At 45.3% G+C, this 21372-nt stretch overlaps 1 protein-coding gene across 1 annotated transcript in view; it reads right to left on the bottom strand.

Moving 5' to 3' along the window:
• The window catches only part of LOC126198592 (myrosinase 1-like), a 240906-nt gene that overhangs the window by 7122 nt on the left and 212412 nt on the right, over window positions 1–21372 (bottom strand). Inside the window, exon 13 of the mRNA XM_049935041.1 lies at window positions 3810–3941. Coding sequence (XP_049790998.1) covers window positions 3810–3941 — 132 coding nt within the window. The remainder of the gene's footprint in view (window positions 1–3809; window positions 3942–21372) is intronic.

The following is a 21372-nucleotide window of genomic DNA, read 5'->3' as shown; positions in this document are numbered from 1 at the left end:
CTCATTAGAATGTGTATGTTCAGCAGCAGATCATGTAATTCTTCTTCACCTCCACTGATGATAGGAATACCATTAGCGAATCTTATCATTTATATCCTTTACCTTGAATTTTGATTCCATTCTTGAATCTTTTTTCTAAATTTCCGTCATTGCTTCTTTGAGGTGTAGGGCGAAAGATACATCCCTGTCTTACGCTCTTTTTAATCCAAGCACTTCTGATGGAATGTTTTCTATCACTTCTGCGTTATCTGATTTTAAGTCTTCCACAGCTCCTTTAAATTCTCATTCTGATACTGGGTATCACCTGTCTCTCCTATATAGACTCCTGTTTCTTCTTCCGTCACGTCTTCAGACAAGTCGTTCCCCTCACAGAGGCCTTCAGTGTATTCTTTCCACCTACCCGCTCTCTCCTTTGCATTCAACAGTGATATTCCCATTGCTCACTTGCTTTTACCGCTCCTGCTTTTAATTTCAGCGAAAGTTGTTTTGACTTTGTTATATACTGAGTCAGTTCTTCCGACAGTCATTTCAGTTATCGATTTCTTCACATTTTTATTTACCTATTTCGTCTTAGCTTCCTAGCTCTTCTTATCTATTTATTTCATACCTAAGATGCTTGTATTTCTGTATTCCTCGGTTTCCTTGAACATTTTTGTATATCCTTCTTTCATTTATCAACTGAAATACACTCCTGGAAATTGAAATAAGAACACCGTGAATTCATTGTCCCAGGAAGGGGAAACTTTATTGACACATTCCTGGGGTCAGATACATCACATGATCACACTGACAGAACCACAGGCACATAGACACAGGCAACAGAGCATGCACAATGTCGGCACTAGTACAGTGTATATCCACCTTTCGCAGCAATGCAGGCTGATATTCTCCCATGGAGACGATCGTAGAGATGCTGGATGTAGTCCTGTGGAAGGCTTGCCATGCCATTTCCACTTGGCGCCTCAGTTGGACCAGCGTTCGTGCTGGACGTGCAGACCGCGTGAGACGACGCTTCATCCAGTCCCAAACATGCTCAATGGGGGACAGATCCGGAGATCTTGCTGGCCAGGGTAGTTGACTTACACCTTCTAGAGCACGTTGGGTGGCACGGGATACATGCGGACGTGCATTGTCCTGTTGGAAGAGCAAGTTCCCTTGCCGGTCTAGGAATGGTAGAACGATGGGTTCGATGACGGTTTGGATGTACCGTGCACTATTCAGTGTCCCCTCGACGATCACCAGTGGTGTACGGCCAGTGTAGGAGATCGCTCCCCACACCATGATGCCGGGTGTTGGCCCTGTGTGCCTCGGTCGTATGCAGTCCTGATTGTGGCGCTCACCTGCACGGTGCCAAACACGCATACGACCATCATTGGCACCAAGGCAGAAGCGACTCTCATCGCTGAAGACGACACGTCTCCATTCGTCCCTCCATTCACGCCTGTCGCGACACCACTGGAGGCGGGCTGCACGATGTTGGGGCGTGAGCGGAAGACGGCCTAACGGTGTGCGGGACCGTAGCCCAGCTTCATGGAGACGGTTGCGAATGGTCCTCGCCGATACCCCAGGAGCAACAGTGTCCCTAATTTGCTGGGAAGTGGCGGTGCGGTCCCCTACGGCACTGCGTAGGATCCTACGGTCTTGGCGTGCATCCGTGCGTCCCTGCGGTCCGGTCCCAGGTCGACGGGCACGTGCTCCTTCCGCCGACCACTTGCGACAACATCGATGTACTGTGGAGACCTCACGCCCCACGTGTTGAGCAATTCGGCGGTACGTCCACCCGGCCTCCCGCATGCCCACTATACGCCCTCGCTCAAAGTCCGTCAACTGCACATACGGTTCACGTCCACGCTGTCGCGGCATGCTACCAGTATTAAAGACTGCGATGGAGCTCCGTATGCCACGGCAAACTGGCTGACACTGACGGCGGCGGTGCACAAATGCTGCGCAGCTAGCGCCATTCGACGGCCAACACCGCGGTTCCTGGTGTGTCCGCTGTGCCGTGCGTGTGATCATTGCTTGTACAGCCCTCTCGCAGTGTCCGGAGCAAGTATGGTGGGTCTGACACACCGGTGTCAATGTGTTCTTTTTTCCATTTCCAGGAGTGTATTTCTTCTGTTACCCATGTGTTCTTCGCAGTTATCTTCTTTGTACGCATGTTTTTCTTTCCTACTTCTGTGGTTGCCGTTTTTAGAGGTGCCCATTCCTCTTCAACTGTAGTGCCCATTGAGCGGTTCCTTATCGCAGTATTTATAGCCTCAGAGAACTTCAAGCATACTTCTTCATTCCTTAGTACTTCGGTACCCCTCTTCTTTGCGCATTAATTCTTCCTGACTAGTCCCTTAAATTTCAGCCTACTCTTCATTTTTACTAAATTGTGATCTGAGTCTATATCTGCTCCTTTTTATGCTTTACAATCAAATATCTGATTTCGAATCTCTGCCTGACCATGATGTAATGCAACTGAAATCTTCCCATATCTCTCTCTTCCGAGTATACCCTCTAGTGTTGTGATTCTTGAACAGAGCATTCGCTATCACTCGCTCAATTTTTTTGCTGAACTCCCTCCTCTCTCATTCCTAGTACCAAGTCCATATTCTCCCGTAACTCTTTCTTCTACTCCTTCTACTGCAACCACATTCCAATCCACTGTGACTATTCGATACTCATCACCCTTTGCGTACCCATTACCCTTCACTATCCTCCTCATACACTTTCTCTGTCTCTTCACATTCAGCTTGCGACTTTGGCATGTATAGCTGATCTATCGTTGTCGGTGTTGGTTTGCTGTCGATCCTGATGAGAACAACTCTATCAGTGAACCGTCCACAGTAAAACACACTCCGTCCTACCTTCCTATTCATAACGAATTGTAGTCTGGTTACTCCTGTTATATCATTTTCTGCCGCTGTAGATATTACCCTATACACATCTGACCAGAAATGCTTGTATTTTTGCATTTCACTTCACTGAACCTCATTGCATCTAGACTGAGAATTAACATTTCCCTTTTGAGATTTTCTAGCTTCCCTATCACGTTCAAACTTCTTACATTCCATTCCACAGTTCGTAGAATAGTGCCCTTTCGTTAATTATTCAATCTTTTTCACATGGTCACCTCCCCCTTGGCAGTCCCGTCTCGGAGAACCGAATGGGGAACTAGTCCGGAATCTTTTGCCGATGGAGAGATCGTCACAACACTTTTTAAATTACAGGTCACATGTCCTGCGGATAAACATTATGTGTCCTTAATGAAATGGTTTCTATTGCCTTCTGCATCCTCATGCCCTGCGCCATCTTTCACAAGGTCGTTCGCTGAATGATGGGTGACTTCTTATGCCAGAAGTCTTCTGCCGCCATTGTTGATTTCCGTTAAAAATCTAATCGGTAGCGAGGTTCGAATCTGGGATCGAACACGTTTTGATTACTAATTAAAGACGCTACCCCTAGATCGAAAGAGGGAATGAGAGAAAGGGGGAAGATCCAGAACTAGGTGGCGAAACATCCGGGAGGACGCAGCTACGATGAATGGATGAACAGCGCACTTGACAGGAAGAACTGGAGGAGACTCCTACAGCAGGCGTACGGTGGTAAGACCCTTGCCGCATGAAAAGTTAAAAAAGCTTTAGAACCTGAGGTGTTGAGTTAGCCTTCAACAGACTGTAAAATTTTCCCAAAAAAGTTGCGTGGAGTGCATTGTCGCTTACACATCTACAATTCCACAAATTTTGTACCTTCCAGATCAAATGATGAAATAACACAAACATTATCAAAAGCTACTTTTTGTAAGCTGAAAATTGTACGCTTACCCTGTCGGCCCCGATTTCTGCCTCGCATTTCATTTGCTCGCTGGTGTGTTGTTCGTCCCTGCTGAGGAACTGATACCTTCCGATGACTTCTTGGAACAGACTTACTTTTCTGCTCATCCGGCCAGACGTAGCCTACAAACACACAAAAAATCCATTACTCAGCTTCCAGGCATCAAAGACAGGTAATAGCAAAACACGTTTGTTCAGGTGAACCCCACAGCACGCCAAGGATCTTTGCACAGTTACGAACCGTACATGACTAAACATCAGGCTTAATCTTAACAACCTACTAGACTTGGGAGTTCTACAGAATTTTCTTCCTGCAATAAATTTTAATTAATTGGAGATACTTGAATTCTTATCTCACCCGCATAATAGAATCACGAAAGAAAGAGCAAGGCGTTTATGGCTGCCTCGCTAATCACCGGCGGTCGCTGTGGGCTAGAGGTTCTAGGCGCTTCAGTCCGGAACCGCGCTTCCGCTACAGTCGCAGGTTCGAATGCTGCCTCGGGCGTGGATGTATGTGATCTCCTTAGGTTAGTTAAGTTTGAGTAGTTCCAAGTCTAGGTGACTGATGACCTCAGATGGTAAGTTCCATAGTGCTTAGAGCCATTTGAACCATTTGAACTAAGCAGCCAGTTCAGGCGTCGTTTTTGTATTTGCGGAATGACAGAAAAATTCAGTGACATTAATATTTTGCAAATCTGATAAGAACTTACAGAGAAATTCATTCAATGTAGGAATTTGAGTGTTGTTGTTATGGCCGTGTGAATAACATACCACTTGGTGTGAACATCGCATACCTCTTGCTTCGACGGCGCCGGTTACCGAAGAGACCGACGTTATTTCCCAGGCAGCGAACCATGCTAGCGGATGCAACAGCGCAAAAATCTCCACAGTCAATGTGATTTTACTCTGTAAATTCTTGTCAGATCTACTATCGTGGTGCCATAGAAATAACTGAGAAAAAAATCAAAGGCGAATCCTGTATCCCGATGAACAGCGAAGTTGAGGAATCGCTTTGGTCTTTGTTTCGAGAGCCTGTGATGAATCGTATTATTATTTTTCTTTCTTCGTTCTTTTCTATATAAAGCAAAAGGTGAAGTAACGAGGTGTTTTCTGACAAAGATAATGTATTTACATCAGTCACACCCGTCTGTTCATTTCGCCCTCGCCGAGAATCCTGCATCAGGAGGTTCGAAGCAGACAAGAGGAATTTGCGCAAGCAGCGAGGGGTCGATCCTGTATCTGCATTGTCATAATCAGCACTACACATAATAGAACTAATGTTAAACAGTGCGTAACTCAAAAATCTGAATAGTGATCATAAATGTATTGACATTGAAGGTCTGTTGATATTGGTACCAGTTAAAATTCACCCACGTTATGCCTACAGATTTAAAAATTACCTTCTAGTTTCTTTCAGTTATTCTTTCCAATCAACTTTTTTAGTTATTCAAGCAGCAATTATTAATCATTTTGCATTATTTGCTCGCCCGTCTATATGCAACGATTCAAGACACCGGTCACTGTTAGTTTAGGTGAGTGAAAATGAGTCAAAAATCATTTGAGTTCGAAAAATGATGCCTCTCACCTTGTACAGATTAATAATGTTTCTCACACACACAAACTGATTCTCACATGAGTATCTTCGCACCGAAGAATGTAGTGACGCATATTTATGGAACGTAGCTGAATTTCTGAGTCCATTATTAAATCTCCAAATAATCTTTTGTACCGCGTAATATTAGTCAACACGATTCTAAGCCACGTCATTTTTCAAAAAAGTAAGATCAAAAGACCAAACGAAATGTGAAAATCTCAATACATTTGCATTCAGACTACTTGGAACTACGTTCCATAACGTCACTTTTAAACTCAGTAGACTGTGTTTTAACGTTTCACTACACCTGAAAATTACTAAATCTCGAAACCGCAATCACAATAAATATTTTTAATTCTTATATGCGGAATGCCTACATTTAGTACTTTCAGCAGAGACTTTCACCAGAGTAAAGTAGAACCTGCAACTACAATACTGTCGATGACGCAATAAAGGAGGATTTCCACAGATTGATATAAAAGTTTACAATCCGGTAAAAGGTTACAAAAACGCAACTAACAACACAAACTTGCTGCAAGTCCTAATACTGATAATTCTGTAAGAACCACATAGAATTGTTGGTATTTGTAAGCATATGCTGTATGGGAAACCGGCTATGTTCCTTTGTGGTAAGGAGAATCAGCTGCTTCTGATTTCATATTATGCTATTAATGTAACTGTTTTGGCTATTTGACAAATGTGATTTCCTAAAACAGACAACTGTCAACATTTATTTATACAGTTCTAGGTGTTTCTTCTACAAAATAAGTATGTTGTAACAGAATATACTAGCAAATATGAGAAAGCAAAATTAATAAAAACTCAGTCAAATTACAAAAGAATGCATGTTTGGCAGCAATTTTTCTTCTTTTCTAGCGATTCTTAAATTCTCTATTACTTGCATTAAATGATAGATGGAACATATTTTTTTGCTGGAAGGGTCAGCTCATAAACTGTATAAAAACATGTCACTCATCAAAACTACTTTTTTAGTATGAAATAGATCTACAGATGCAACAAGTAGGTGGGTGTCACTCTCGTGCTATTTTTGCAGTACGATCTTATGCTGATATTAGCACGTAACAAACGATACTGATCTACTCCCTGATCCTGACTAAGATATTCTCATCCTAGGTGCGATACAAATATACTATGTGAGCTCAAAAAGGAAGAGACAAACCTGGAAACACAAACTTCAAATGGAAAATATAGGTTATTGAGTTGGCTTGGTTTCTTCATGCACTGAAGACATTCAAAAAACACAATCTCAATGCAATCAGTATGACGAAAAGTCATGCAAAGTTACAATTCAATACAAGATAAAATCTGAAAGTTATTTATGCTTATTTTGAGCACCAACTCTGAATAATTCGAACGCAATCACTAAATTACATCAATATTTTCTTCGAGACAAAATTTTGGTCAGTAAAACTATCAATACGCAGTACAATTATGAAATCTTGGTGTGAACAGACAGAAGGAATTCTAATAATTGCTAAAAAACACAACTGTTGACGAAGAAGTGCACGATATCACAAGTAAATGACTAGAATATCGAATATACCGAAATATACACTGCCTGACAAAAAAAAGTGAAGCACCCAGAACACTTGGCCGGCTGTCAACGTAGCTTCATACACATACACACCACCGCATCGGCTGGTATGTAAATGATTGGAGCTGAAATTCTCCGTGACAGAAATGCCACCAAAGTGCAGTAGTGATGTTCGTGTTTAGTGTTACCGTTCCTCTTAGGGTATAAAAGGCCCGTGAGAAGCCTCAGATGTTGAATGATCAATGTGAGGGACACTTAGGTGCTGCGTAGTTGTATGAGACAGCGTCATCAGCACCTGACAGAGTCTGAAACTCAGTGTGGATTTGCATTTGGCCAGCTGGTCGAATGCAGATTTGTGGGGCATTCGGATGTGACAGTGACCCGGTGTTGCATTTTGTTGGAACGTGAGGGCAGGCAGACTTGCCGTCAAGTTTCGGGTGGACCACGTCTGACTGCCATAAGCGAGGATTCCCACATTCTACACCAAGCACATTGTAACCCTGCCATTCGAGAACAGGTAGTAGATTCCTTGTAGCAGTCCTTGACGTCCCGCACCATTGGCCGGAGAGTAGCAGCAGACGGCTAGAGGACTACCGTCTCATGCGCAGGTTGCCACTAGCAATGGCTGCGAGCAGAGTGGTGACGCTGCTGGGCAATATGGACTGCTGGTTAATGGCATGGTACTGTGTCCAGTGGTGCATTACCCTGGATGACCACCACAGGCGACTATTGCTGGAATCTGGGGAGAAGCCCCATTTCTCCAGTGTTTCAGAGAGGCCTACGGTCATGGTGCGGGGAGCCACTGACTAGACTACAGGTCACGACACCCTGCGCCCTCTTGTGTGTGTTATCTCTCACGCGACATTATCGTAGCGCAGCTCTTCAGCAGGACAGAGCTCATCTACACACGACTCTTGTCTCTATGAACTACCTACGTCTCCAATGTGTGGGACCAGCTCGGACGTGACGGCGTCCCTATGCCATTATCTAGAATATAAAAGGCCAATATCGGAAGTTGCGGACCAGCTTACCTCTGAAGAAAGAAGTGCTGTAAAAATCCGAAAGTAAAATACTAAACAAAATTTTTCTTCACTGTAACACATTCTCTGCCCTACCTTCCTATTCGTAATGAATCCTATGCCACCCTTTTATACTATTGTTGATATTACGCTACACTCATCTCGATAGAAATCCTTGTCTTCTTTCCATTGCACCTCCACTATATCTAGCTTGAGCCTTTACATTTCCCTTTTCAGATTTTCTAGCTTCCCTACGACGTTCAAGCTTCCGACATTCCACGCCCCGACTCATAGAATGTTATCGTTTCGTTGGTTGTTCAATCTCTTTCTCATTGTCAGCTTCTCCTTGGCAGTCACCTCGCGGATCCCCTTCCCAAACGAATCTGTGCATATATCTAGACCAGGTGAGGTGTAACGCCACGCTGAAAACGGGCTCTTTGTAAATCTGACTCGATTTTGTAAGCATTAAAATAATATCGTATACCCTCGAAGCTTCACTTCGTTTCCTCTGTCCTTTCTCGGTGTTCCACATTTTTTTTCTTCTTCAGGTAATGTATTTGATGAGGGTCACAGATGTGGAACAGTATAAAATGAAGAAAGATTTTATTTCACATAAAATCGGCGACGAGGTCATTGCAGTTGTCAAGCCAAGTGATGTTTATTGGAAGTGGGCAGACCAGCAAGCTTGTGCAGGCAGAGGGCAGGACTGCGTGCTGTATAATCGCCCAACCGCCTCTCCACTGAAAAGACTGGAGGTTCTCCGAGGATACGTTTTGAGTATTTTGGTACAAGGGACCAGTAGTCACCGTTTGCACGTTAAAAAACATTGTATTTCGTTTGATTCCTTATCCCCATTTCTCTTTGTATCTTTATTGCACTGAAAATATCTGCACTGTACATAGACAGTAACACACAGCAGTATGGAAAGTGACGGCCACCACATCAGAGTATTTTCACACCATTACAGTTGTTTCCATGATTGCACGTTACTCGTTTATCGCTGTTTTAAAATTATTTTCACATAAGTAAAGATTAGGTAGCAAATCGAATAAATTATAACCAAATCACTACTCTGTAAGAAACCCCCTGAGACGAGGAGTCTCTTATACCAAAATAGAAAAAAAACTTATAACCTGACACAGATGCCAATGGCTATAACAGCAGTGAAAATATAATATATTTTACTACATTAATTACAATAATAATGTAAATAGTAGGTCAGTGAGACTTTTGGGTTTAAAGGCCTGAAACTTAAAGGCCCATCCGTGTTTTAAAGGGACGCATAGTAATGTGGGTTCTGGATGTAAATAGCTGTTATGTCAAGGTCGCTGTGATGGATAGCGGGTTCTAGATTTAAAGGGATGCTTATATCAAGGTCGCTGAGATGCATTGTGGGTTCTGGATTTGAGGGGCTGCTAGTGAGACTTCTGGGAACCCCCTCCTCCAGCGCATCGCGTCCCGTCACGTCCCTCCACCACTATCGCAGCTGCATCTCGGGCAGTTGTGTTGGGTCAGCGGACCACAGTACCCATACTGGTACCAAGTGGTGAGGCTACCCACCACTGCGAGAGTTGTAGCCTTCCAGAGCCAATAAGAGACAAGGTCCTCCCCCTCTCCCAAAGCCCCTATTATTACTTGCTATAGTTGTGTTATTCTCGGTCCAGACTTTGTAGTGAGAGGATATAACAGGGTTATCGTACTTAGTAAACGGCGGCATAAAATACAACGTAATGCACTTGATCATACAGTGTGTGACTTAACTACACTATTCGCCATTAAAATTGCTACACCACTAAGATGACGTGCTACAGACGCTAAATTTAACCCACAGGAAGAAGATGCTGTGATATGCAAATGATCAGCTTTTCAGAGCATTCACACAAGGTTGCCGCCGGTGGCGACACCTACAACGTGCTGACATGAGGAAAGTTTCCAACCGATTTCTCATACACAAACAGCAGTTGACTGGCGTTTCCTGCTGAAACGTTGTTGCGATGCCTCGTGTAAGGAGGAGAAATGCGTACCATCACGATTCCGACTTTGATAAAGGTCGGATTGTAGCCTATCGCGATTGCGGTTTATCGTATCCCGACGTTGCTGCTCGCGTTGGTCGAGATCCAATGACTGTTTGCAGAATATGGAATCGGTGGGTTCAGGAGGGGTAATACGGAACGCCGTGCTGGATCCCAACGACCTCGTATCACTAGCAGTCGAGATGACAGGCATCTTATCCGCATGGCTGTAACGGATCGTGCAGCCACGTCTCGACCCCTGAGTCAACAGATGGAGACGTTTGCAAGACAACAACCATCTGCACAAACAGTTCGACGACGTTTGCAGCAGCATGGACTATCAGCTCGGAGACCACGGCTGCGGTTACCCTTGACGCTGTATCACAGACAGCAGTGCCTGCGATGGTGTAGTCAACGACGAACCTGGGTGCACGAATGACAAAACGTCATTTTTTTTCAGATGAATCCAGGTTCTGTTTACAGCATCATGATGGTCGCATCCGTTTTTGGCGACATCGCGGTGAACGCACATTGGAAGCGTGTACTCGTCATCGCCATACTGGCGTATCGCCAAGCGTGATGGTATGGGGTGCCATTGGTTACACGTCTCGGTCACCTCTTGCTCGCATCGACGGCACTTTGAACAGTGGACGTTATATTTCAGATGTGTTACGGCCCGCGGCTCTACCCTTCATCGATTCCTGCGAAACCCTACATTTCAACAGGATAATGCACGACCGCATGTTGCAGGTCCTGTACGGGCCTTTATGGATACAGAAAATGTTTGACAGCTGCCCTGGCCAGCACATTCTCCAGATCTCTCAGCAATTGAAAAGGTCTGGTCAATGGTGGTCGAGCAACTGGCTCGTTACAATACGCCAGTCACTACTCTTGATGAACTGTGGTTTCGTGTTGAAGATGCATGGGCAGCTGTACCTGTACACACCATCCAAGCTCTGTTTGACTCAATGTCCAGGCGTATCAAGGCCGTTATTACGGCCAATGGTTCAAATGGGTCTCAGCACTAGGGGACTTAACAGCTGTGGTCATCAGTCCCCTACAACTTAGAACTACTTAAACCTAACTAACGTAAGGACATCACACACATCCATGCCCGAGGCAGGATTCGAACCTGCGACTGCAGCGGTCGCACGGTTCCGGACTGCGCGCCTAGAACCGCGAGGCCACCGCGGCCGGCTATTACGGCCAGAGGTGGTTGTTCTGGGTACTGATTTCTCAGGATTTATGCACCCAAATTGCGTGAAAATGGAATCACATGTCAGTTCTAGTATAACAGATTTGTCCAATGAATACCCGTTTATCATCTGCATTTCTTCTTGGTGTAGCAGTTTCAATGGCCAGTAGTGTACTATACAATAGTGGCATTACGAGATATACTGTAAGCATTCCCAGCTCTCGTTGCTGTTTCCTATAATTATACCAATTTCTACAAATGCCCATCCTTCCAGTGTAACATATGTGTTAATATAGGATCAAATGTTTCATCACTACTGCAGCACATTACTTTAACAAAACACACCGATGTACAAGTTGGCCAGTATGGTATTTTAACAAATGCAGCCATGTTCCGAGAAAACAATTTGCGCTATGCAACAGAATACGTATCCTGTATTATTAATGTGTGACGTCTCTATAAGACTGCACCTAGTAGACCCAGAAAAAAAAGGACACACACACACACACACAAATACGACTTCGCTGAATGTTCACTGCGAGCAATCACCGCAGCGATAGGAGACGAATGAACTTTTATTTAAAAATACTGGGAGGAGACCAGAGGCGACCACTGCTGCAGTCGCCACTGCCGCAACCCGAGGATCGCTGCCTGATCGGCCAGGGCTCGACGCCCAACACCCTGCTGACGCTCGTCATTTCTGCGCTCCAGCCGTTGGCCGCAACCTACCACAATGCAGAAGGTACCGACGCCCCGGTGTCAATAACGAGGCAGCTGTCGACTCAGCATGCTGATGTGGCCGTGCGAGTGTCATAATAGCCAGGCCACCACTGGCGCTTCTGCCCGTCATGCACAGAGAGCGCCTCCCATACACGCGACATCTGCGGCGGCAGGTGGACGACACACCAAGGTCAGTGTTCTGGTCCCGATAACGATACAGGACACAGTAACGTCTTCCTGGGCCAGCAAGAAACAGGTTCCCCACCCTCCGCCTTTTACACTTACAGTCTCGTCATTCTTGTTCCAGACTCCACAGTTGTCCTAAAAAATGATGGTACACATCCAGCACTGACAGAAACAGCATGGCTCTGATGAAGTAGCCTTGCAGGTTTTCAGTACACACTGATGAGCCGAAAAACATTTTGTCCACCTGCTTAATAGCTTGTTAGTTGGTCTTTGGAACGAAATACCTTATTGATTCTGCGCATCAGGAATCCGACAGTTTGTTGGTAGGCACGTGGAGGTATGTGGCATTACGTGTCTACATACGGGCCATGTAATTCGCGTAAATAACGGGCCGCTGATTTGCGTAAGCGATGATTGCGCCCCGCAGCGACGTAGATGGATTCCGTAGCATTTACATCAAGTGAATTTGGTCGCCGAGATATCAACGTGAGTTCACTATAATGCTTCTCGAACCATTACCGGACAGTTGTTTCTCAGACACACGGAAAGATGACATCGCTATCGGGCAACACATGAAGAATGAAGGGACGCAAGTGGTTCGCAGCTGTCAGCCTGTCTTCGGTTAGTACTACAGATCCCTTGCAGACGCAGCAGAATGCCTCCCATAGCATAATACCGCTGCTACCAGCCTGGGTCCGTGGCGCGATGCACGTTTCGAGATGCCATTCACCTCGATGGCAGCGTTTGTGGAGACGACCAGACGACCATCGACCTAGTGTAGCAAAAATATGATTCACCCGAAGAGCCGACACGTTTCCATTGACCGACGGTCGTTTCCCCATGGGCCTTGCCCACTGCAGTCGTAATTGACGATGTCATTGGGTCAACATGTGAAGGCGTAGTTATGATCTGCTGCTGAGCTTCGCGATCAACAATGTACGATGAACTGTGAGCTCCAAAACACTTGTGCGTGCATCAGCATCGTGCTCTTTCGGCAGAGATGCCACAGGTTACCACATATCCAACATTACAGAGCAGACAAGCCTCCGAACCCCACGTTCTGTGAAGAGTCGTGGACGTTCAACCATTTAGCGACTACGCGTAGTTTTACTCTCCTACCTTTTTCCGCGTGTGCCCAGGACAGCAGCACGTGAACATCTTACCACCTTCGCCATTTTTGAGATTCCCGCTTACATGCTCTACGTAATAGTAATCTTATCTTTCTCGAAGTCAATGTATTTCCCCATCTGGAGCCCATACCTTCGCTAGGGTGATCCCCCGTCCGTGTCTGCTCCGCTTACACACTTTTCTACCGCGTCACGTGTCCTCAACACAACCAGGAGTCATCCAACGTCGCGGCGCACAGTGGTCGTAATGTTCTGACTCGTCAGTGCATATTCGCAATTTGTAGCTACAGGCAGCTCAGTCACGTGCTGCTTATCGCGCCTGTAGCGTTGCGGAAATTGCTGCACTGTTTTACTCTACGAGTGGGATCATTTTATGTGGTCATTCGATAGATCGGTCCTAAATTAGACTATTGCGACAGCCCTTTAATCAATATTTGTTAACAGTGACATCAAAACATGAAACACAGATAGTAATTAAGTAGAGCAAAGTGCAGGCTTAGACATTACCACATCACACCACCCATCCAGCCCTAAAAGTTGAGTACCAAGTGAGACTGAATGCATAACATAGATTTCCTCTATCCCGTCAAGAGTATAACAACTACCTGATACAAAGTATCCAAACTTCTACTCCAGGCATTAAGACTGCTTTGTCTTCCAGTCGAAAGACAGAGAACAGTTAAAAAAGAAAACAATATTGCCAGTACAAAAAAGTGCTAGTTAATGTAGAAAAGACTCATTACTTATAGTAATGAAGACGGCCCTTCTGCCACTACTGTCATTTAAAATCTGATCGTGTTCTACTCGCTAATGGAGCTATGGGAGAAGGTATACTTGGAAAAGACCGGGAGATACTGGAAGATTCGAGTTAGATTATATCACGGTACGGCAGAGATTCCGAAATCAGATATTTGATTGGAAGTCTTATTCAGGGACTATTGCGATAGCCCTTTAATCAATATTTGTTAACAGTGACATCAAAACATGAAACACAGATAGTAATTAAGTAGAGCAAAGTGCAGGCTTAGACATTACCACATCACACCACCCATCCAGCCCTAAAAGTTGAGTACCAAGTGAGACTGAATGCATAACATAGATTCCCTCTATCCCGTCAAGAGTATAACAACTACCTGATACAAAGTATCCAAACTTCTACTCCAGGCATTAAGACTGCTTTGTCTTCCAGTCGAAAGACAGAGCACAATTTAATAACGATGAAGAATTTAATAACGATGAAGAATGCGCTCAAGTTCAAGAGACAGTCAGGAAGGATCAATGGGCCAAGAAGTGGGCTACAGAATCACTAACGAGTGAAGATGTATGTTTGACGTTCTGTAAGGCTGTAGACACTGCGTAATGAGTAGCTCAGAAGGCAGTTCATTTGAAGAGCCGTGAACAGCTCTAAAAAGGGCAATCATGGAGACGTGAAACAAAAACATAGGTAGAAGGAAGATAATTGCGAAGGAACTATGCGTAACACAAGAAATACTTTAATTAATCGACAAAACAAGAAAGTACAAAATTGTTCAGGTAAATTCGGAAATACAGAAATACAAGTCACTTAGGCATTAAATCCACTCCTGGAAATTGAAATAAGAACACCGTGAATTCATTGTCCCAGGAAGGGGAAACTTTATTGACACATTCCTGGGGTCAGATACATCACATGATCACACTGACAGAACCACAGGCACATAGACACAGGCAACAGAGCATGCACAATGTCGGCACTAGTACAGTGTATATCCACCTTTCGCAGCAATGCAGGCTGCTATTCTCCCATGGAGACGATCGTAGAGATGCTGGATGTAGTCCTGTGGAACGGCTTGCCATGCCATTTCCACCTGGCGCCTCAGTTGGACCAGCGTTCGTGCTGGACGTGCAGACCGCGTGAGACGACGCTTCATCCAGTCCCAAACATGCTCAATGGGGGACAGATCCGGAGATCTTGCTGGCCAGGGTAGTTGACTTACACCTTCTAGAGCACGTTGGGTGGCACGGGATACATGCGGACGTGCATTGTCCTGTTGGAAGAGCAAGTTCCCTTGCCGGTCTAGGAATGGTAGAACGATGGGTTCGATGACGGTTTGGATGTACCGTGCACTATTCAGTGTCCCCTCGACGATCACCAGTGGTGTATGGCCAGTGTAGGAGATCGCTCCCCACACCATGATGCCGGGTGTTGGCCCTGTGTGCCTCGGTCGTATGCAGTCCTGATTGTGGCGCTCACCTGCACGGCGCCAAACACGCATACGACCATCATTGGCACCAAGGCAGAAGCGACTCTCATCGCTGAAGACGACACGTCTCCATTCGTCCCTCCATTCACGCCTGTCGCGACACCACTGGAGGCGGGCTGCACGATGTTGGGGCGTGAGCGGAAGACGGCCTAACGGTGTGCGGGACCGTAGCCCAGCTTCATGGAGACGGTTGCGAATGGTCCTCGCCGATACCCCAGGAGCAACAGTGTCCCTAATTTTCTGGGAAGTGGCGGTGCGGTCCCCTACGGCACTGCGTAGGATCCTACGGTCTTGGCGTGCATCCGTGCGTCGCTGCGGTCCGGTCCCAGGTCGACGGGCACGTGCACCTTCCGCCGACCACTGGCGACAACATCGATGTACTGTGGAGACCTCACGCCCCACGTGTTGAGCAATTCGGCGGTACGTCCACCCGGCCCCCCGCATGCCCACTATACGCCCTCGCTCAAAGTCCGTCAACTGCACATACGGTTCACGTCCACGCTGTCGCGGCATGCTACCAGTGTTAAAGACTGCGATGGAGCTCCGTATGCCACGGCAAACTGGCTGACACTGACGGCGGCGGTGCACAAATGCTGCGCAGCTAGCGCCATTCGACGGCCAACACCGCGGTTCCTGGTGTGTCCGCTGTTCCGTGCGTGTGATCATTGCTTGTACAGCCCTCTCGCAGTGTCCGGAGCAAGTATGGTGGGTCTGACACACCGGTGTCAATGTGTTCTTTTTTCCATTTCCAGGAGTGTAAATAGGAAGTACAGGGAAGCTACGGCAAAACGGCTGCAGGAAAAATGTGACGAAATCGAAAATGAAATAATTGTTGATAGGATTGTCTCAGCATATAGAAAAGTCAAAACGACCTTCGGTGAAATTAAAAGCAAGGGGGATAACATTAAGACTGCAATCGGAATTCCATTGTTGAATGCATAGGAGGCAGCAGATAGATGGAAAGAGAACACTGAAGACATTTGCGTGAGGGAAAACCTGTCCGGTGACGTGACAGAAAAAGAAACAGGAGTCAATAGGGAGGAGACAAGGGATCCAGTAGTAGAATTTAAAAACAGATTTGAATGACTTGATCAAATAAGGCAGAAGGGAGAGATAATATTCCTTCACAATTTCTGAAATCATTGAGGGAAGCGGCAACACAACGACTATTCAAGTTGGTGTGTACCTTCAGACTTTCGGAAGAAAGACCTGGAAAAAGCGTTCCAGGGCGTATAATAATGCAAAATATTTAAAATTTTGAGAAAAATAGGGGTAAGATATAGGTAAAGACGGGTAATATACAACATGTACAAGAAGCAAGAAGGAACAATAAGGCTGGGACATAAAGAACGAAGTGCTCGGATTAAAAAGAGTGTAAGAGAGCGATGCAGTCTTTCGTCCCTGATGTTCAATCCAAACATGGAAGAACTCATGACGAAAATAAAAGAAAGAGTGGAATTAAAATTCAAGGGGAAAGGATATCAGAGATAACGATACGCTGATGACATTGCTATCCTCAGTGAAAGCGAAGTGCTCGGATTAAAAAGAGTGTAAGAGAGGGATGCAGTCTTTCGTCCCTCATGTTCAATCCAAACATGGAAGAACTCATGACGAAAATAAAATAAAGAGTGGAATTAAAATTCAAGGTGAAAGGATATCAGAGATAACGATACGCTGATGAGATTGCTATCCTCAGTGAAAGCGAAGAAGTGTTGTAAGATGTGTTGAATGGAATGAACAGTCAAATGAGTTGAGAATATGGATTGAGAGTTGCTCGATGAAATGTAAAAGTAATGAGAAGTATCAGAAATGAGAACAGCGAGAAACTTACGAAGTTAAGGAGTTCTGCTACATAGGTAGCAAAATAATCTATGATGGACCGAGCAAGGGCATGAAACGGAAGCTAGCAAATGGGAAAAAAGGCGTTCCTTTCTCAAGACAAGTCTACTAATACGAAACATAGACCTTAATTTGAGGAATAAATTTCCGAGAATATACGTTTTGAGCACAGCATCGTATGCTAGTAAAACACGGACTGTGGGAAAATCGAAACAGTAGAGAAACGAAGCATTTGAGATGTGGAGTTACAGACTAATGTTATAAAATAACATGGACATAAGCTAAGGAATGAGGAGGCCCTCCACAGAATTGCCGAGGAAAGAAATATATGGAAAAGACTGACAACAAGGAGGGACGGGATGATACATCTGTTAGTACATCAGGGAATAGCTTCCATGGTACTAGAGGGAGCTATAGTGTACAAAAACTGTAGGGGAAAACAGAGGTCCAAACATACCCAGCAAATAATTGAGGTAGTAGATTGCAAGTGTTACTCTTAGACGAAAAATTTGGTACAGGTGAGGAAATCGCGCCGGGTCGCATCAAACCACTAAGAAGTCTGGAAAAAAATGAAAGGGGGAAAATCAACCGTCTATATGCTTCTGAGTGAGCCCTGATTTTTCTTATATAGCCTTCGCTGGCCTTAAGCGAGGTATACGTTGCTGTCACTAAGAATGATGTGCAGCCTGTTGCAAATCCAGTTCTCTCAACTGTCTCAATAGTGTTCCCCGAGAATAACGTCTTCTTCTTTCCCGGGATTCCCATTTCAGTTTATGGAGCATTTCCGTAATATTGGCTTCTTTATCGAAACTACAGGCAGTAAATCCTCCGAATTGCTTCGTTGTCTTCCTTTAAACCAATCCAGTGGCATTTCCGAATATTCTAGCAGTACTCAAGGCGTATAAGTGTTATGTACGATGTCTTCCATACAGATGAGTTACGCTTTCCTACAGTTATCTCAATAAACCGAAGCCGACCTTACGTACTCGTTCCAAAGTACAATAAGAAGTCGTATAGAAGTCTATCACTGGTACAGAAGCTTTGAGATTATGTGTAGAGTGTCCCGCCTGAGAGTCGTCGCCCTATTTCATCTGTTGTTTTGCAGGTATTTGACATATATTTTTGAATGTGTAGCTCGAGTCAGATCAAACATTTCAAACAAATCCTGCTCATCACATCTTTCATATGACGACCATTGTCAACGGAAAGCTTTGGTCTGGTTCCAGTTACAAACAAAATAATGTTTAAAGCGGGATTTTACCAGCACATTCGATAGAGCGCAACAAAATTAGTGTAGTGCGACATTAGTTCTAGCGATGTGTTAACAGGGACAGTAGAATGCGTAGAATAACTAGCAATCAAACAGCGACACTACCGCTGCATTATTTTTTTTCTGTGAGCTATATATTTTTTGTCGGTGGTATGATTTGTGTAAAATACAAAGTTTTTGAGTCAATGTGTTGACGCGTTCGGTTCGTTGAAGGATATTCAATATCCTTGTACTATTCGCTATCAATGCACGCGCTAATTTTTCTACCACATCTTTGGAGGAAAAAAATTGGAATTTCTTTGTTAGTAGTAAACCTCCTGTTCCTCTCTGGGGAACACCACCTTGACGAAGCACTATCCGTGCGAGTGGAGAGGCTTGAGTATCCGCGTGAAGCTGAGGGCTACGCCGAAAGTAGAGGACCTACTGCCGGAAAGACCTCAGCCGATGGATCAGACTGAGAGTGTCCCACGTCCCATCTTCCCTATCCACTCCTAGTCCTACTCAATTCCCTGACCCAACCCAAGGTGTGATGCCATCCGTACCTAGGGGTGCGTGGCACATGGGAAGATGTGTCGCAAACTGATCCTCAGGGATACTGCGCGACCTCCCTGAGTAAGTAGCCTTACACTGCACGGGGTATTCGTGGTGTGGACCTTGTAGATTCCCAAATCTCGTGGGACCAATATGGACACGATTAAAGAAAACATAGAAAAACAAACTCAGGGGCAAACGGAGACCTCAGATATCCAATCATCGTGGTCAGTACCGATGGAAGGCACTCCCACTACTGAATCAGGGTCTAGACCTGAGCCAGAAGTGGGAATTGTAACCGAGAAGATACACTAAATTAAGATCAAAGGCTTGTCTGGGGCCCAGAGAAGGAAACTACTCAGGGAACAGAGGAAAAAGGAAGGGAAAGAATGGCTTCCTAAAGACAAGTTGAGGAAATTACAGGGACTTGAACCTAAGATCCCCAGGAAGAAACTGTCTCAGATTGAAGGGGATAAGCAGACCCCCACTACGTCAAAGACAGGTAGCAAGCGGATAAGTGAGGAATCAAAGACCATCCTCCAAGGATAAGCGAGTCCAGAAAAAACTGAGGCAAGAAATAGGGATACACACCTATAGTACTGCAGTCTCGGTTTTTAGGATGGCAGTTATCCAGGAAGGCTGTCCACTGGTGGCCATCACCTCGCAGCGGGAGCAATTGGTACAGATGACTCTCTTTGAAAAGATTGGGGGGGGGGGGGGGGAGGACGCTGGCCCAGGACACAACTCCTGGGGAGTCTATCTGGACCGTGGTGCCCTGATTTTTGCCTGTGAGGGGGTGCACACGGTGGAATGGCTCAGGGACAAGGTGCCCCTGATATCCCCGTGGGAAGATGCAAAGCTGCTGGTTAAGATGGCAGCGGAGCTTCTTAATACCGCAAGTACCAAAGATCCTTAAGGAAGTCTCCACTAAGACACTGTTCAGGAAAATAGGAGCCCAGAACCCAAACGTCTCGACAGAAGATTGGAGAGTGATCAACCAGGAGGTTGCACCAGAAGGACGAAACCTGGTAGTGGAGGTCGGAGAGAAGTCCCTGAAGACGATGCGGGAGCAGGACCTGAAATTGGTTTTAGGGTTCTCGTAGGTCACCTTCTCAAAGACATCAAAGATGGCAGCAAGATGGAGACTGGAGGTGCTGCAGATTAATTTTCAGCACAGTAAAGGGGCCTCTGCCATTGCCTGGGGAGGCAGGAAGTGGACGTGGCCCAGATACAAGAACCCTATTCATATAAAGGGGGTGTATCGGGCCTCAGTGGCACTGGAGGTTAGCTGATTTATGGTAGAAATCTAAGAAACTCCAGAACATGCATCTATGTAAGAAATTGAATTTCTTTCATGCCAATGAATGATTTCTGCTCTAGGGATTCAGTGACCATTAAAATGCAGAAATGAGAGGAAGGTATCACGAGGGAAATTGTTTTGGCCTCAGCATACTTCCCTTATGAAGACAGCTCTCCTCCTCCCTTGGAGCTGAGGAGACTGGTAGAGACTTGCCATTAACAAGGTGACCAACTGCGACGCCAGTATCCACAACCTAGTGTGGGACAGCAAGGACACCAACAGTAGAGGTGAGTACCTTCTCGAATTCCTTTTAGCTAACAACTTAGAGGTCCTGAATAGGGACAATGAATCTACATTCAAGAATAGCAGATGGGAAGAAGTAATTGACATAACCTTTAGTTCCATGATGATGGGCAGCTATGTCAAACAATGGCATTTGGTGGTGGAGCCATCCTCATCAGACCACATGTACATTAAATTCAAGGTTTAAATGGGAATCAGAAATACCATGACCTATAGGAATAGCACGAAAACAGACTGGGAGACATATAGGAGGGACCTTGATTTAGGCTTATCGGAAATTAAAACTTCGACAGGGAATCCAGTAGAATTTGAACAAGTAGCAGAGGCTGTTACCTCTGCCATAGTGACTTCATATCAGTACAACTGCACAATAACCATAAAGTGCACAAATGCAAAGAAAACAGGTATGGAGACTGTCCAGAATTTGATCCCAGAGAGACAAAGGTTCTCAGACACTCAAAGAGAGGACTGGGAATCGGCCAAAGAGTGTGTGAACTTTAATAAAATCCAGTGGGCGGTGGGAACATTCTCCAACCGTTCAAGTTACCTGACCCAGATGGACTTTTTCCAGCTCTCCTGAAACAGGCACGAGAGTAGCTCATACAGGCTATTCAGAGTTTGCCTAACAGTAGGAATCATTCCCAATGCTTGGAGGGCAGT

The sequence above is a fragment of the Schistocerca nitens genome, chromosome 8 (assembly GCF_023898315.1).
Source record: "Schistocerca nitens isolate TAMUIC-IGC-003100 chromosome 8, iqSchNite1.1, whole genome shotgun sequence".
Taxonomy (NCBI): Eukaryota; Metazoa; Arthropoda; class Insecta; order Orthoptera; family Acrididae; genus Schistocerca; species Schistocerca nitens.
The sequence above is the reverse complement of the archived record's forward strand: the minus strand, read 5'-3'. Positions and strand labels throughout refer to the sequence as shown.